The sequence below is a fragment of the Dufourea novaeangliae genome, unplaced genomic scaffold, assembly GCF_001272555.1.
Source record: "Dufourea novaeangliae isolate 0120121106 unplaced genomic scaffold, ASM127255v1 scaffold124, whole genome shotgun sequence".
Classification (NCBI taxonomy): domain Eukaryota; kingdom Metazoa; phylum Arthropoda; class Insecta; order Hymenoptera; family Halictidae; genus Dufourea; species Dufourea novaeangliae.
In genome coordinates, this window is record NW_015374010.1 from 3,883,831 (window position 1) to 3,903,546 (window position 19,716).

General features: G+C 38.5%; 1 protein-coding gene across 1 annotated transcript in view; it reads left to right on the plus strand.

Annotated features, from left to right (window-relative positions):
- The window catches only part of LOC107188346 (tolloid-like protein 2), a 76,129-nt gene that overhangs the window by 31,706 nt on the left and 24,707 nt on the right, over positions 1 to 19,716 (plus strand). The window contains exons 2-4 of the mRNA XM_015576621.1: positions 12,151 to 12,303; positions 13,115 to 13,322; positions 14,857 to 15,111. Of these exons, the coding sequence (XP_015432107.1) occupies positions 12,151 to 12,303; positions 13,115 to 13,322; positions 14,857 to 15,111 (616 nt within the window). The remainder of the gene's footprint in view (positions 1 to 12,150; positions 12,304 to 13,114; positions 13,323 to 14,856; positions 15,112 to 19,716) is intronic.

Genomic DNA, 19,716 nt, shown 5'->3' on the forward strand with positions numbered 1-19,716 from the left:
CATGGAGGCAACCATGACGGACACGTTGATTTCAAACTACACTACAATACTATTATTTTCAGCGTAACACAGTTGAAGGTGTAATAAGATCTTTTTGGTCACCGAAAAAAAGTTCCAAGTGTCACACTTTATCATGTCCACTATTTAAACCGTATTCAGCAAGGAGCCGATTATTCGCGCGGGGAAACGAATGAAAATCTAAAATCGTCACGAATCCCATTAGGAAAGTTCCGAAGGCCGAATCGGAGGAAACTCGGAGACAGTGGGCGCGGGCAAGATAAACATCGCGAAGTCCTGCTCGCGGGATTTAATACAAACTTCCTGGTAGGAAACTAGGAAGAAATTTCATTTAAATATTAAATGTTACCGTCGAAAAAGTTCCGGCCATGTCGTCCTTTTTCCACTCCTCCTCCTATCTTTAGAGAAACCACGGGACAAACATAATGCGACGTGACGTTGTATTCATCCAAGGGCTAATTAAAATATCGGTGCCTGACGTGAACGACGGCCGCATGAATGTAAAACCTTTAAGACTTTCGAGACATCTCGAACCTCTAATACTTTCGACACCCCTGGAACTTCTAGGATGATCGAGACCTCTGGAACCTCTAGGATTCCCGAGACCCCTGGAACTTCTAGGATACCTAAGACCCCTGGAACCTCTGGGATCCTCGCGACCCTTGGAACCCCTGGAACATCTAGGATCCCTGAGACCCCTGGAACCTCTAGGATCTTCGAAACCCCTGGAACCCCTAAGACTCTCGAGGTTGTCAAGGCGTGTAAAATCACCAAAACTCTAGTGCCCCAAGACAACGAAACCTTTAAGATCGTTGACGCCTCTAATACTCATAGAAACCCCGAATCTCAGAGATCCCAAAAGTCCAAGGAACTCCAGGGACCCCAGAGACCCCAAAAACCTCAGACTCAGAAACTCTTAGGGGTATAAGTCTTAGTACTTTCAAAACTTGCAAGACTCCTAGTACCCCTGGGTGCTCCTAAGACTCCTTGCGCCCCTAGAACCCCTGAGAGTTCCAAGACCTTCAAGACTTTCAGGATCCTCGTGAAGCCTGAGACTCCTGAGATTTCTGTTTGGCGGTCTCCAAACCCCGTTTGTTCATGTAAGGATCAGTCTGATACCATCTGTTTAACGTTCGTCAGATCCATATCGATCTACTTGAAGTCCCCCATGTCTGAGATCGTTTATTCAAGGTCTAATGGATTCTGTGCAGTCCATATGATCATGGGACAAACATAATCTGACGTGACGTCCTGCTCAACCAAGGGATAATTAAAATATCGGCATTTCACATGAACAGCTCGCGTCCACGTAAATGGGGAATGGACGTTGGGCACTGCAGACTCATCGAACGATCGCGAAACACCATAAATTAATAATTCGCAGACAGCACGCGGGAGGGAAGGAAACCCGCGCGCAGCACGGTCCGTCGAGTAATGCGTGCGTTCCTAATACTCGCTGGTGGGAGGACGTATTTACGGTTCTATCGCCGTGAATCTGCCGATTTCGTGGGATACATTCGACCGGAGTCACCCTCTCTCGTCCGCGCTACTAGTTAATTAACTGATTCGGACGTCTGAATGCGGAATGGTGCGTGCCCATTCGATGTCGCGGATTGTAAAATTCAGGTGATTTATCGTTGCCTTAACGTTGTTTGTTACAAACTACGCCAGGTGTCAATGTTTGAATAGACGACGGTCAATCGTGAGTGAATAAAATATCTCCTCGAGATGTCTGGTATCGACCAGAGTTTCTGGAAAACAGACGCTTCTATTATATCGATAATCTTTTGTTTCTAATAAATGAATAGAAAGGAAAACAGAATATTGAGAGCGCATTTTTATCAAGCTTAAGAGTTTGGAATAGTATTTTTTGTTCTTTTCGTGGAATTCGAAGTCTACTGAAGAGGTTACAATATGTTAGGACACACCATGTAAAAAGCACAATTTGGACGACCTTTGGAAAATAAAAGAATTTTGTAAACGACCATAGTTGGCACGTGGTATGTTTCATAACATAAGGTTTATATAGCCTAGTAAATACATTGATCCTACGTAATATCTAGGTCAATACTAAATCTCGTACACGGTGCAATTGAACGTAAGCCAACATTGGTTGGACGCGGCAGAAAAAAAATTGGAAATTAGAAATCGATCACGTAGGTATGGTAACGAAGTTCAACTATGATTACAAATTACAACAGTCCGATATGTTACGAAATTCTTTAAAATAGTTCGGTCTGTATTATACATTTCGTAGTTACTTTATCTTTCACCTGGAAATGATCGATATGGTACATGTAGAACGAGTCATAAAAATGGATTAAAAAAAGGAACAGAGAAAACGTGTGGACCATTTGTATTATGAATAAATTCAATGGTTCATAGTATCATCTCCATTTTATTCGACTTACACTATACATAATAGTTTTCATTTTGTAGCATTGAAATTTCATATGTTTACCAACTTAAATGTTTCAAAAATTATTTAAGAAATCTAAGGAAACGAAGAGCAACTATTTTCGACAGTGAAAAATACATTGCGCCATTGGTAAATATCAAAAGGAATAAAACTACAAAAAATTGCTTTAAATTTTTTAAATTTTATCTCATAATTTTCAATATTCTTTGGACGTTTGGAAAATTTGAAAAGAATTATTTAATTTTCGAATATTATAATTCTTTCGTATAGAAAACTTGAAGTTTCCATGATACTTACGATAAATATGTCATCAGAGAGAAGACTTAAACTTAATTGTTTTAGTATACATTGTTTTCTTTACTTTACGCAAGCACTCACTCGAAAATTACGGTACACGCGACCATAATCGTGGACAATGTTTATCGTGTGGTTGCCAAAACATGTGTTATGTATCCAAACTGCAATGTATTCATCCTACATCGTGCATCTCAAACAAGTGCATGTTTGATCAGCTGCAGTTCTGCGCGGCATAATATGACACAAAATCGCCCGCGGCGAGGATATCGAGGCGTTGCTTCCGGAATAAAGATCGATTTTCACTATGGACAACTATACGTTGCTGATAGTCGTAGAATGTAAAAAGTCGAAGAATGTATTTAGTCCTACTATAAATTATACTTGGGCGACTTTTATTATTTTACATTAGTAAAATAATAATAACGTAAATGTGATAGTAACGAGAGTCTCAGCGAAGCTAAAAGTTAAATATGGCAAACTAAAGCAAGTTGATGATATTATGAATAATATTTTTCACAACGTGACTCAAAATATAGGAACACACAAATATGTTATAGCGTATTATTTCGTAACATTAATGAACTTCAAAATATGATTTTTTAGACATTTTTTACTTAAGCTTCTACAAACTGTACGTTGTATTTATAACATATCGAACAATGAAATTATGTAATATCATAGTAATGTTAATCAGTGTAGTCGGTAGTGACACTATTTATTATAATGTAGTATGTTATAGACACTAAGCATTAAATTTAAATGTAAGGAAAACAATACAATTATTGAGAAGTTAAGTAAAATATTGAAAAGAATCAGATTTTCTATGGCTTTCGTTCTATTAGAAATCTGACCATCGAGTAATTAAGTTTTTAGTTTGATCTTTTGTTACGTAAAATGATATGAAAATTTTTGCTTATTTTGACTAATTATTATATAAATAAATTTTACCTGTGGGCAACGTTTCACTGTTATTATTTAAATAAAACTAAATGCTGGGACATGTGTCGCTGATGTTAAAGCAGATAGATACAGTCATATGTATTATACAATGATACGAATAATGTACACATCGACAGTAATAGTTTACCCCGCGATAAAATCTAGGTCTGACCGTGTTGTAATCCCAGTCAAAACCCGGATGACCAATGGAAGCTTACTGTAACCCGTAGTGACCACTGACCGGCGGTTTCTAAGTAGTATACACTGCGGGTTAACCAGCTCAAAACGGATTACGGGTGACACGACATGTAACGATTATTCGATTATGTTCGAACAACTTTTCTCAAGGGTACTAAGTACGCTTCTGGCCAATGCTGAAACGAGTCTAGGAAATTTTAAATAATACAAATAATATTTTATTATAATATTTTTATGAAGTTTATGCAAATTTAAAATTTTAAATACTAATATATAAACATTAAAAGTGGATAGAACTTTAAATGCTGCACTGGGGGTTTCTACCTACATCTACCTTGATTTTCTACACGTGCCATTAATTTCTTGTTCTCAGTAACATCGCAACTTTTCTATTTTGTTAATACATTAGATTCTTAATTTTTTAAAATCATTCTGAAAGGTGCTTAATGTACGTGTGATTCCATTTGGAATTAGTAACATACTTAACATTTATACCTCATACTGTCAGTCTGAAGATTCCACGTGGCATAATTAATTAATTATATGGCGTAATAAATAATTCAGAGCAAAAATTGTTTTCAAGTTTTATAATTTCCTTAGTTCGCGTTATCAATCCAAAAATCTACAGGATATACAGAATTATGTGCAGAAACAATGAATAAATAAGGTTTCTACTCTGATGTACGCTAGACTGCAAACATCACACGGGGATTGGTCGGATACGTCGATAGATCGGCCGCTAGTATGTAACGGCCAAGAATTAATTAAATCGAATAAATCGAGACGTGTGTCCGCGGGTTACTAGTTACCGGACCACCGTAGTTGGTATTTACGGCTCGGTGCAGATTCATCGTCGCGAATCCAACGATTGCGAGCTCGTTAATAGAACGGTGAGATATCGACGTCGAGGCGGGCCGCTGAGCAGAATCATGCTCGGCAATTTCCACATCGACAAATTATTCGGCACTGTTAATGGGACACGCGCCAACGTTACACCGAATCCAAGGGGTGGGGCCAGTCTGGGATTCACCGGTATATTAATTAAAGGAAATCGATCGACGATATCGATAGAGTCGTAAATGAAGCACTTAGTGTCAATGGGGATACTTCTATGGATGAGAATTAACAGAGGTATTTATTAGTATAATATAGATTTAGAAGTGATAAACAGATAATATCGGGACGATAGATCTCAGAAAAGTGGGAATTGACTTTATTATAAATAGTGCCAGATTTATATATAGGATCAATTGCAATCGAATAGGCGAAGCCTTGAGTAGATAATAGTGAGTTCGTGAAATATGAAATAGGGGGCATTAAACTGGTAGAACTCTAAAAATACATGATATCGGACCTAGCAAATATCAAGAAACAGTAAAAGACGTAAACTAATGGTACTGAATACATAGAACTTCATATAGGCAGCAATAGAGGCGTGAATTTTAAAAACATACGAAGACCTGTGATACTTGAAGCAAGCTGTATCAGCTGGATGATGGCTGAAATATACATTACCAGAGTCAAGACACCCGACACTGACAATCACGAACTTGACAGATCTATATCCCAGATCCCAGGACACAAGAAACCTGATATATGTATGACGTCTCACACTTCAGTGACTCGATATAGACCATTCCAGGGTTAAAAAACTCGATACAGATAACTTCGAGCTCGACAGATCCGATACAAACCTTCGTGAACTCGAGATACCCGACACAAACCAACCTCAGATTGAAAAAGTCCAATACAGAGCTCTGGGACTTTCAAGATAGCCGAGGCCCTCGAGCCTTCCGCCCCCCAAGATCTCCAAGACTCAGAAACTCCTAATACCCTCAGAACCTTTGAGACCCCTAGAATCCTCGAAACCTCTAAGACCTTTAAGATTCTCCAGATTCCTAGTACCCACAGAATCCCCAAGATCTTCAGGGCCCCTAGAATTATTGGGACCCACAAGATTTCCAAGATTCAGAAACCCCAAACTCAGAAAGCCCAAAGGCCTTCAAGACCTTCGAGACCCCTAGGACCCCCGAAACTTTTAAAACTTCAAGATTATCGAGATCCTCAGTACCCACAGAATCCTCAAGATCCTCAGAACCCCTAGGACCACCAGCAGCCCCAAGGTCCAAAAATCCTTAAGACCTTCAACATCTTCGGGACTTCGGACATTCAAGACCCTAAAATCTCTAATATCCTCCAGACTCCTGGAACCCCTATAGCTCTTAGATCTTCGAGACTTTTAAGGCCCCCGTGATCCCCAAGACCCCTGGGATGTATGTATGTTTCACGGTCTATAAATCCTCGATCGTTAATTGAAGGTATTACCAGTCTGATACCAACTGTTTGACGTTCTTCGGATCTATATCCGCTCATTTGAAATCCCAAGTGTCTAAAGCCGTTTATTTAAGGTCCATTGGATTCTGTGCAGTCTGTATGAGGTCTTACGGATCTGATATCAAGTGTCCAAAGTTCTACAGACGCGCGGTACCGTCTATTTGAGTTTCTGTGAATCTGGTGATATCTGAATGGCGTCTGGATGCACACATTTAAGGATTCAAGGGTCCGGTACATATGGGATACGGTATCTTTACATAGATCTAGTACCGTCTGTTTAAGATTCTGCAAGTTTCACACTAACTATAGGGTTCACAAGTAATTTGGTGGAATCATTTTAAAACTCTCCTTGAATCATGTTGTACTAGCTAAAAAACATTTCGATCGAATAGCTAGCAGTACAATAATCTAAGCTAATCATGTTCCGTGAGCCACCTTATATATTTAGTCTACTAAACAATTATTCAGACTTAAATATTAATAAATAATGATACACCATGTGTATGCTACATAGTCACAAAAAGCATGTGTATCTTGAAACTTCTTTTGCAGAAGTTACCTACCCCTGCTCCACCGAATTTGTGAATGGGAACGAAGGCTCCTCATACGGGGTTACAACGGCGTCGTTGACACGAATCGCTATCAAGTGTCATTGAACACATCGCGGCACAAAGCTCAGTTAATACCAGAACGTTCGACGCCCGAGAGCAAAGGAATTCACAAAGAATTCCGCGCCGGAATTTCTGAATATGCAAGCGATTACGCGTAACAACCCGCGAGCAGTCTCGAACTCCTGCTAATATTTCCAAGCAGTTAAGCCACTTTATCTGTTTGCCCGAGAAAAGGGGGTGGCTATCAAAGCTTCGATAATAAAGGTAATACAATTTAATAGAAGCCGTACAATTGCTTGTTAAACATATAACCGAGTCGAGATTTCTCGTGACTGTGACCTCGATTTGCCGAAGAGTCATTATACGGTCTTTTTCTTTGCAAATAATAAAAGTAATGCAATTTAATAGAAGCAATACAGTTTCTTGACGAAGACCCAGCAAAGTGAGGATTTCTTTCGTTTGTGACCTCGATTTATTAAAAAGTCGTTATAAAGTCCTTTTTGCAAATAATAAAAATAACGCTGTTTAATAAACGATGCAATTTGTTGGTAAAGATCTAACAAAGTCGAGATTTCTTTCGATTATGACCTCGATGTATCAAAATATCATTACTCAGTATTTTTCCGAATTATTTGTAGGAAAAACGTTCTTAATAATAATGCATAAAGTTGAAATTACTAATTTACAAACTGTCTCGTGATGTTCCATTTGTAACATGCATGTCTCTTACGCGTTATGTATTATTAACCTGTGAAGCGAATTTTTAGTCAATATAGAAATTAAGGGCAATCCATGTGGAAATGAATTTTTAAAACGACGAAAACAATGATAATTTAATTAATAATATTGGAGGACCACCATATTCACTTACATATCAAAGAAATAATTCGTTCCTAACAGCATATTAACAGGTTGTCTGCCACAGTGAAAAAGGCCGTACGTAGCAAGACACAATTTATTTCGTCTTTTAGTCTATTTGCAATATACGTGTCAGCCATGTTTGGGTTACGTGACAGTCAAAGTGATAAATCGAAATTGAAATCTATATCTTACGGAACATGGAGAAAAGATTGTGATTGCCTTCTTCCGCCTACAATATAAGAATTAATCAAGAATTATTAAATTTATTATAATTTATACTTTTTAATAATATCAATGGTTAATAAATTGTTCCCCCGTGTTCGACTGGCAACGTATGGAATGTATAGATCGTAAGCTTTCACTATATTGATCGGGAAAAAAAAAGTCTCGTGAAGAAGGACGCATAATGTGCAACTACGTAAAATGACTTTGAACTTTTACAATGATCTTCTGTTATGAAAACACCGATAAGCTAACGTCGATAAGTATTTCGTCAACGATACAAAAGCGTAAACGGTCTGCAACCGGGAGAGTCAAAGGCCACCAAGAGGGAACAAAAAGACGCGTAGAGTATGTAGACTGCTATTCGTGCGCACCGAGCAGTCTGAATTACACACGTTTGGTACGATTCTACTTTATCACAAAGCCCCCGTTCTTTCCCCTCCTCCTCTGTTTCACAGCCGTCCCGCTTTGTCGATTTATTATTAATATTACGTCCAGTACGAGCGCTGCAGTTATCAGTGGGCTGCGAATTCTCTGCATTTATGACATATTTAAATGCATAAAGCGCAATGAAACGCAAACTTTAACCGGAACCAACGACCAACTTTAACTTTACTTTCGATTCAATAAAACCCTTTCATTGGGAGGATTAAAATTTCTTTGGATTCTACCGTTTATAAAACAGACCGTGAAATTGGGTTCTGGAAAGGGTCGTTCTAATTATTACCAGTGAAACGCTATACATTCGACACTTTAATAACGTTGAGTGAAGTTTTTCTTGAATTTAAAATCTAATGAAACCTTTAATAAATCGTGCACTGTTCTGTTTCAGTCACAGTTTTGTACGTTAGTCTGCAAAAATGGGATCTTCCATACGGATCATCCGTTTACCTATAGGCGTGTTCTGTTATTCGAATACTTTCGTGTCTTAATATTTGTATACTTCCATATTTATATGAATATATAATTATCAATAGAAATGAAACACTCTGTATAACAGAAACTAATAACAATAACGTAAACACAAAGTATTGACGTTGAAAACCGTTGAAAATTGAGATTTTTATTAATTCTGGGATCTCTTGGTGTCTAATTATTACATGTTCACAATTATAGTACACTATGATGAACACTACTTTTCATAAAAGCAGTGTTGGGCAGAATTTTATTCGAATAATAAAGAGCTTTAAAAGTTAATGAGATTAAATAATTGTTCGACAAATGTCCATTCATTCGTAAAGAAGTATTATTTTATTACAAAAATCGAAATTTCCACGTTTAAACAAGAAAAAATGACGAAATCCATTAAATTATTCCAAAATTTTTATCTAGGCAATAAGTTTGCCCATCTCTACATGAAAGCCTTAATATCTCACAATACCACTGTTGTGATATAGCTCCCCCTTGAACTAGACCCCTTAATTACTACATATGCAACATATTTATAAAACGTCCAAAGTATCAACAATTACCTATAAACATACACCATGCCATTCAGAAAGTAATCATCACAAAGTCATACTACACAATTAGGCCGTTTCTAAAGAACCATCCACAAGAATCAATTTTAAAATTTAAATCAGACCCGGTATAAAATCCATCTATCACTAATTACAGGTCCCTAGCAAGCCCGTGAATTCAAAATAATAATACGTATTCTTCTTAAAATCGCAGCATTTCAATATCTACACACTTTCCTTTCAGCGTGAAAGGCAAAGTTATCGCTCGAAAAAGGGGATTGCCCTCCATGAAACGGATCCGTTCGATACAAATGAGTCAACATCTGGGAAAGAGCAACGCCGAGCGCTCCCCCCCATGCCTAGGATCTAATTATCTCCCAAGCTCCGCAAGTCGAGCACCTAACCCTGCCACTAAGGAATCGAACGGGTGGTCGACACGGAATTGGATAATCGCTTTTCCTCTTGCTCCTTGTCGCGGTTCTCCTCTAACGAGCTCCCCTCCTTTGGTCTTTGTCCAACGTAACGAGATCTTTCACGCGAGTAGACATAAAAAAACCGGGTCAAAGAGACAACGCGGTTCTGTCCATTGGTCTGTCACCTTAATATAATTGTCAGACTTTTGAGGAAATCCTGTCAACCCCTTTCCGTCCGTGACCTTTCGGTCCTCATCCTCGTTCCCCCTTTTGTCTCTCCTCGATCCATGCGATTCCTGGACCAGCTTGGGTTCATCCTTCGCGTTCTACACGTCACGTCCCTCCTCGAGCCGACAGCCGATAACAATGGAGCTGTTTACATCGGTCACGGCACAACTGCGCCCGAACAAACCTCTCTTTTCACCGATAACACGAGCAAGTGATTTATGGGGCATCGATAGCCGACGGCCCGTAATGCGTTGTCTGGTCGGGGCCAGCGGAGTCTCGGAAATGCGCTTATTCGGTGGATCGGTATCAATTGGGATGCTAACACGGATGTCAGACGATCGAGGAACGTCTGGAACGTGTCCGTCGACCAATTTGGGGTTCGACGATCTCTTATGGACGTTGGACTTGTAAGATAGTCCCCTCGTGAAGCCATAAACCACTGGTGACGTTGTTCCGACTTCTCAAAACAGTGTTGGAAGTCTTCAACTGGAACAGCTTTCGGTTGGTCTGTCAGAACCTATTGGATGACATCCACAGTTCCAAGATGACGACCCCTAAGATTAGTTTTGATCGTTGGGAACAGTAAGAAATCATATGGACTCAAATCATCAGTGAAGTGACCATTTTATTTTCCAAAAAATAATAGAACAACTTCAAGGCCGTCATCGACCGATTAAAAGCAGTTCCAGCTGAAGACTTTCAGCAATGTTTTCACGTTGCAGACGGTGTGTGGTTTTCACAAGAGAACTATTTTTAATGGGGTTAATAATAATTTCTACATAACTTGACAATACAAATGTCTCCGCTATCAGTCTTGTTTCTCTTCTGACAGACTCCGTATGTGTCACCACAAATGAGATATAAAAATAGACCTGACACCTTATGGGATTTGGTGTCACACGAAAATCATGCTGATTCGGCGCACCTCTACATGAAAGTTTCCGATATCAGGAACTATGTACAACACCGTGATAACGCACAACACACACACACACACACACACACACGCCCGTGACTGCATATAGCGATACATACATACATTATTGCCCCGGTTTCGCTAGCAAGTAATGGAATACTGAAATGGTACGGGGGCTCCTGACGCCCCCGAAGCATGGGACAGAAAATTACATTGCATGTTAAGTCTATTCTTATATCTCGTCTGTGGTATCACGAACGATGACGTATCTCCTTCGTTTTGCATTTTTGTATAAAACACACTACGATCTATTTTATTTAATCATACAGACATTACTCTTTTTCATTTTGCCATATGATTCGATTTAGACCGCACTCTTTTTAGCCAGTTCCGCCGTAGCTGAAGGATTAAAGTCTCTATTTCATGCAATTTCTGGCAGGAAATGGGCTCATTCGGTTGTTGGTATCAATTAGAAGGCATCTGGACGACAGGACCGAGGAAAGTCAGGTTTGCGTGCGTTGGGGAATGTAAATTCGGGAGTTACAGGAAGGGGGCTGGTTGATGCTCAATCTTCGTCAGTGTACGCCAGAGAATCGTCTGGCACGCGACACTCGACAGCGTGCAGTCGTTCCTTTCGCCTCGCGGAACAGCGAATTCGTGAATGTAGCCAGGCCTTCCATTTATATTCCACTCGTTCAGATTTGGTCGTTACATCGTGGTGGGTGTTGTGCACGGGACACGATAAATTAAACGACAGGCAACCCCAGTATAACACGGTTTCCGTCTAACACGGTTAGAAAATTTGGGAAAACCCCGAGTAACACGGTTTTGCTTTAACAACACAGTTAACACAATTAAAGAATTGTGTAGAATGGTTTTGTTAGTTACCGTAACCTAAACCTGTTTTCTGTATGTAAGTACATACATATTGGTTCTTAATTTATACGGGGGGTACCTACAATTTATAAAAAAAATTTTAATATGGGGGTACCTATAAAGCATATAAAATTAATTTTTTTTTATTACCAACACTAGGATTTGTTAGATTACAAGAGAATGTGGCAATACGTCCAAATTGGAGGATTCATAAAATCTTCAGTTTACTCATATGTACTGCGAAGGAAGGTGAAAGACACATTTTTGTCAAAATCCTTCCCACCTTCACATTCAAGTACACTAAAAATCCATAAAATCCACAATCCACTGAACAGTTTCCTCAATGTTCTCATTGCAGGTGGTTTCCTAGGCGATATCGCTCTGCCAAATATTCAGTACGAGACAGAATGGCGTCAGCAGAAGCTGAACAAGAGTTACCTGGAGGAGCTGGAGAAGTATCGGGACGAGGTCCTGAAAGAGGGTCTCCAGGTCGAGGAAGAGGGTCTCACAGGTAAATACACAACCGAGGAGAATAGTAAAAGAAACTTTTTCCCTCCTTACGATCTCTCCAGTTTCCGATTCCGTGTAACAGCCAGTTCAGACGACGCGATTTTATTGACCGATTTGATATCCTTGACGAATGAGTAACAACCGAAAGCAGCATTGAATAAATTGAATGGGGCAAAAAGACTTAAAAAATGGTACGTGACGATCTTCTTGACTTTTCGGGAAATTTATCTGGTGATTTCAGGACCGCGTCTGTTTTTGTAATCGGTGACTACATAGTCGATTAATCGGCCTTGAATTTTTAGTATTACTAATAACTTGATACGGCATAGAAATAACAATACAATGTACTTTCTTTACTGTCATTAGTATAATTTTAATATTTTTATGTATGTAATATATATACTTATACGTATTTGTATGTGATATAATTATAATATAAAATGTTAAAGATGATAATTATTATTTATTGAAATCATCTGAATAAGTACCGATTAACTACTAGGAGCTTCGGTCATTATTTCTTAATTTTACCATAACAAAAAATTCTTTAGAACAAAGAAACAGGACGTCAAACATTTGATGGTTTATTGTATTGGGTGTGGCGGGCAAGGATGACGCAATATGAACAATCGAAATGTTCGTTTCTATGAGAATATAAGAAATATAAAAATATTAGTCTCGGCCTACCCTATTACTGTTTCGGCAAAAGTAGGTACCGAACCGGTAAAAAAAACCGCATCGTCTGAGCAGGCTATAACGGGGTGGCCGTTCGTTCTCGAGAGTTGTGCTAGCGGACATGTGTGTGATTTCAGAGATCCTTCAGTTTAAAAACGGGCACGAGGCTAACGAGCCGCATCAGGAGCGCGATGAGATCGTCGCTTCTCGAGAGAAATCCGAACCAATTATGGTGGACCGGAATCAATACAGCATGGACGGCGGCGAGGCCGAGGGTGGATTCAGTTTTAACGCGAGGAATGACGACGTCGGGCCAGGGGTGAGGGACGAGGGCGTTGAATTCAGGTAAAAGTTTTATATGCGAAAATTACGCGCAACGACGTTGGGCATGGGATCGAGAGAGATCTCTCGCCGCCTCCTTGAGGTGATATACCTGGCGCGTGTGACGGGGCGGCCCGCTCAAGCGAGGATTTAAAAATAAAAATAAAGAATCCGAGAGAGAGTAATTAAAACGGTGGAAATGGTGAAGCTCTAGTTGCGAAAGTTTCGTGAAACGACTTCTGGGTCATCGCGTTTGTATTCATGATTTTTTGAATAATTATTCCGTTGTGTCGTGAAGATGTTAGCGTCGAGTAATTAGAAGTATTCTGTGACACGTTTATGGAGGTTGTTTTTTAGATTCATCGTTTAAGAGGGGAAAACGTGCTTTAATCTTCATGAATGGTTTTTAGGTAATCGTTTATGTGTATAAGCATCTTACTTGGAGTTTTTCGTTTGGGGGAATTGATGATACAGTAATTCCTCGATGAATGCGACACGAACAACGGTGTCATTCCCACTACTGGGGGGGGGGGGGGGGGGGGGATGTGTTTTTTTGGAAATGTGTAACGATTTGATTCCTTTATTCTAATAAACGAAATATATTTTCAATTTTTTTTAATATTTTGTTTTTTATAAATAAAGTGTTTTATTTTTTTCACATGACAAGTATACTCGTCATTACCTCAAAAGAGGTCATTTCCTAATGACGAATATACTCGTCAAACACCATTAAAGGGTAAAAGTACGTATTCCAATAACATTAAGCAGCAGTGAATGAAAAGTATGAATTATTATTTGTTTCTAGAACCTTGTATAAATGTTACAAATTTTCTCCGTAAACAGTCGCAGTACACCCGATTCACAGAAGTAACATATAAATTAAAATGAGAAATAATTATCTACAATATTGTACGAATTTATATTTCTGTCACCTGCAAAATGTGAATCATTTTAATTGCATCTACATTTAAAGAACGTATTACGAAATTTTATTCGCGAGACCTATTGCAAAAATGAATTACGAACGCCTGAAGAAATATTGTGAACAATGATAAATTTATCGCCAAGTGGACTCATTCAACCGATACATTCCTGTACGTGAAATACCAATTAAAAAAATTGTAGTGACTTTCGTACCCATGCGATTAATTAATTACGAACGATAAATAGAATGCATTATATTCTGTTTATTATATTCTGCCTCATTGTTGTAATAAAAATATCAATGGAAAGATATGTTTACCATATTTCAAAATTTCTTCTTGTAAAACAATAATGATGCAAGGGTTGGGGACATTGCATCCATAAAAACATAAACAAAGGATTTCTCCGGAAATACAAACAAAATATCTTCACGGCGAAAGGAATATTTTTAAATTTTATTAAAAAACTGTTACTTAAATTCTCGATTATCCAAAATAAGAGAAAAATAAATTTGTTTTGATAATTTGAAACATAAACAAACAATTTCTCTGAAAATTCTTTCAAAAATATTTTTTAATTTTAATGTATGTTTATTATTTTATGTATGTATCAATAAATTCGTTTAAACTTCCAGATTGGAATCGACGACTCCGTCGACGAAGAAGAGGCACTCAGCTCGAAAACAGAGTCATCAACCCCCAATCTCGAGCGTGAACGCCTCGAAGCCCCTGAATACTTTTCTGAAATCATCGCGTGTGTCGAACGCGTCACCTACCACCACCGAAAGCACCAATCCGATGGTGAACGTCGAGGATGTGTTTGCCGTTGATACGGAAACCAGCACGCAGAACGTGTCGAAGCGGCGTCATCGTCGCCATCATCGCAGAAGGTATGTCAATGCACTTCTTATCAATTTTTCATTATTTTTATCATCCATTTTTTTCACATTTCATCTGCCAAGAGGATAGGACGAGTTAATTCGTCACTTGTATCTTCCGGTAACTTTTTGTCTTTTTTAAATTGTTGAGTTGAAGATTCTCGGATCTGATTCTATCCTAATATCTGTAGTAGTATTGTGTTATGTAATATGTATTATTTTATGATATTGTATTATGTGTATTGCGGAAGAAGTTGCTTCAAATTATTTTTACTCGTTTTTAACCATCGTGCACCATTCAAGTAAAACATGAAATCGAAGTTTGATTAATAATTATATTTTTCATTACGGAAATTTTTAAATCAATTTGACAGTATTAGTTAACGTATATTATTACCTGTCGATTTAAATGTTCTAAACGCCGTTTAAGACAGTTTATATTGCGTGACGCCGCCATCTTGGAAACGATACTTAACTCAAGTAGCAGATATACATTTCATTGAGTTTTATACATGTTTATATACATATATTTACTAAATTATTTACCCATCCCATACGTATGAGACATTTTAAGTCAGAAAAAACTAATCATAATTTGCATTATTGTAAACCTTGAATATACAAGTACATACTTCAAATTACGATTCATTCAATACATTGGGGACCGATAAAGTTTCGTAAAAACGTTTTGTACTCATTTATCCGCCGAACCCAGTCGAAATGAGAATTGCTTTGTCATCAGAGATTTAAAAAGAAATAAGAAATTGGTCGTTTAAAAATTAATTTACCCAAACCAAGTCAAATAAAAAATGAAAATACAATACTGAAAGATGTAGAATGTTTGCTAGAAGCGTTGCCACGAAGAAAACAAGTTCGTGTCGTTTCGATCGCATGTACTGTGCACGCGGAACAATTCCGCGGAGCAAAACACATTTATCAAAGAAGGTTGTCAGATCGATTCGAAAGGGCTTAGTGTCCGATTGTAATTTACGACGCTTAGGAGTCCCTGCGGGACATTAGTATTCGATATAAGTATAAAGGACGATACGAAAACTCAAAGAGTTATAAATTAAAAGACTGCTACTCGATCGGGTTTCACGGTCTCGTTTCATGTCGTTGCACCACCTGAATGCGAAACGGATATTCTTATCGTTTGTGAGCACTGACTGGGTTTTATGTTTTTCTTGTATATACAAGGGAACTTCGTAAGAGAACTGATTACTACATTGCGTGGCATAACTATAAAATCACCCTAAAATTTTTAATATTATGTATCGTGGTTAAAATAAAAACGAACCACGTTTTCTTCTAAGGAATATAATCTATCGTTTTCTAGTGTAACATGATTTCTCAACACAAATTTCAGACATGGCATACCTGGTTCGTTTTTAATTTAATCACAATACGTAAGAATTGAAATTGTTAGGATGGTTTTATAGTTGGGCCACACAGTGTATAATGAAATAATCGAAAGTATCTATTAAACATTTTCTTGGTCAATTTTTGTTACACTAACGTATGCAATTTCTATTTACTGGTTTGTATCATACTGTAAATGATTAATTTTTTTCAACCAACGAAAAAAAAAACACAAACTTGAAAGTTCAACGATCAGTGTTATTCCACACTAAAAATTCACATCGTAGGTGTGCTCGATAAACATTAACCTTTAAGACTCTAACAGTAAAAAATAAAGGGCACAGCTTCCGATAACGCGGTGATTAAGTGTATTGTCGAGTTCGATGTCGAACCTCATCTTTTTAACTCTCACCCCCGCGGGGGAAACGTCGACTATTTTTCCGTTGGTGGGGGAAGCTACACTATGCCAATAACAATGGCCGTCATCGTAAAGCTGGAAAACGGGGACCAATACTGCCGGGCCGGGCATTTTCAGCCCTCGAACTGCCAATAACCTGTCAGGATATCGGCCCTAGTGTGTCTCTGACCGTTGTCGTCGGTGGGTTTCGCTTGCGCGTGTATAGGTTATGTTTGTCCACCGGTAGAAATGTCGCGTGGGAGATGGAATGATCGAGACGACCGCGAGGAGGGGATCATCGAGCTCCACACGGGTATCGGAAAACTGTATTCGAGGGAATCCGGTTTTCGCCGGCACTTCGATAAAACTGCTACTTTTATATGCTAACGTTACTGGACCTTATGCAACGCACACTTCGGAATACGAAATTATAATATAACGACGGGGACAAGGGCGGGGGGGGGGAGGGGTGTAAACGAACGCGCGTGTGATATTGGACAGTATGGTGAATCGTTTCACGAGTTTCTTGTGAAATTGTTTTAGTTTCTTTTTTTGGTGGATTCTGTCATGGTGGTAATGGAATTTCCATTTGATAGTATACAGGGTGTCCTTTTTGACTGAAAACGGTGGAATATCTCTTGATCCATTAAGGAGCACGCTCGGATTAATTTGAGTGGATGATACTGACAGAAATGCGCACGCTCTAGGTAACTCGAGTAGACGAGAATTCTATGGTTACCACTAGCTGTGAGTGCTTGGCGTTGCTCGGGCTTTCGAGGCGACAAAATTGTAGTCAGCAATCCGAAAAACTTATAGATGATCTATGATTTGAATGTTTCATTCGGGAGAAAAATGTGCCCCTGAAGAGGGAGTTGGCCGTAGGGGTGGTTAGGGGTGGGGACCTCCACAATCGTTTTTCAAGGGTGTCGTTGAATATTCATACGAAATTTGGTGCGAATACGTTAATCGGTTTAGAAGCCTTTACGTGGCATACACGTATACATCTTTTCACTTTTATACGTAGATGTATATGCTCCAATAGACACGGACAATGAAAAATAATCTTAAGAATGTCATGATTGTATGAGAGAAAAATGATTATTTTAGTATTTGTATAAGTGAACCGAATCTTTAATTAGTCTTATAATGGTTCGTAAGCCTAAAATATCGTGATTATTCACATACACTCATCGATAAATACAAACGTTAGGAAAGCGGCTTTTCAAAAGCTTGCTTTCGTCACGACTGTTATTATTTCAATAATTGGATTCATTCATTGTGGCACTGATACAGAATAAGGTAAAATTTTTTATTTTTTATTGTCCTTAGAACTATTGCAGTTATTGTGCTTACATTTTACGTATATAGCTTAAAGAAGTAAAATTAATGATTTAATTAAATGTTTTATTTTTTGTTCCCATGTGTTAAAAACAACATAGATATTTGAGATGCAAACGTTAGGTGACTCACACTGTATAGTTTCTCCCCTGTGCCACAGAAGATGTTGAACGGTTCAGTGCTATGGTTAGATCGATGAGAAAAAAAAATTAATTTCCGGATTTCTTTCCGCCCGGAAATCAGCGGGGTTTGGCGTAGATATTTCAGCGGGCGTGTTCTCCGCCACGTATTGAAACAGGTTTGCGAAAGCGTTTGTTTATGGCCTGTATCCGACACCGTGAAACACGATCGTACTGTGACTCCTCGATGAAGCTCCGGAGAATTCTGGAGAGAGGATCAGGCTCTAGACCACCGATACCTTTGACTTGGTTAAACCTTGAATCTGCAGGAATTTCCAGCCACGTTTCCACGCGACTTCGCCACGAACGAGGTCGCCGTAAAAGAAACAGCAGCCGCTACGGTGGAACAACCTGAGATTCTTATAACATTTAATTTAATTTCCTTCGCTACTCCATTTACTTCGTTTTAGGTGTATTTATAGTGGAAAGCACTTTGATGCGATTCGAAGTTTTTTTTTGTCTGCTATCGGAATCTTGGGAAAAATATTGTCGAAAGAAATTGAAAAATTAGTTACAGGTACCAGTGAATAAGCTACTATTTTGTTTTAATAACATATCTAAATATTTAATATTAAATGAATATTAAATACTAAGTAAGTATTTAACATTCATTTAATATTAAATATTTAAGTATGTTACTAACAAGTAATTAACTCTATTTTTATTAAGTTTAATTTAATATGAAGTAAACATTTAGTATTAAATAAATATTAAACATGCAGGAGGATATTGTAGAATAAGAATGGATATTATAAAAACACTACAGACTTCGATGTCATGAAAAACCAATACTAGGTTTGAGAAAATATTCTCAAAGCAACAATATCAACAACAACAACAATGCGCGACGCTGTCAATTAATTACCCGCATTATATCGTGAGATCCGATGGAAATTAATTCCATCGTCATAACTGCGATCAAATTACCGCCAAAAAAAAGAAAACGGTTAAATATCGGGGTCTCCGTAGCCCAGAGAAAGGGAGAGCTACGAACACGTTAATTACTCGGCGATAACAAGCTCTCGAAGTTCACTTTTTCCCCGGAGTCGTCCGCGAAACGTCCCAAGTTGTAAATTTAAGTCAGCTTTAAGCATCGTGTAAAAACGTCGGGCCAAGTCGCATTAATTTCACCAAGAGGAGGGAAGGACGATGAGAAAGGGGGGGGGGTAGTAAAGGTCCAATCTAATCGGGGGCTTAAACGTTTTTCATTGAAGGATCCGTGAAAGGGAGATCGTATGCCAGCCGGGGGTAACTTCACCCTATCGATCCTGCTCTTTTCCTCTCTGTTTTTTCCCTTTCCAATACCGACCCCTCCCCGTCTCAGGTTCAACTTTCTTCGAAATG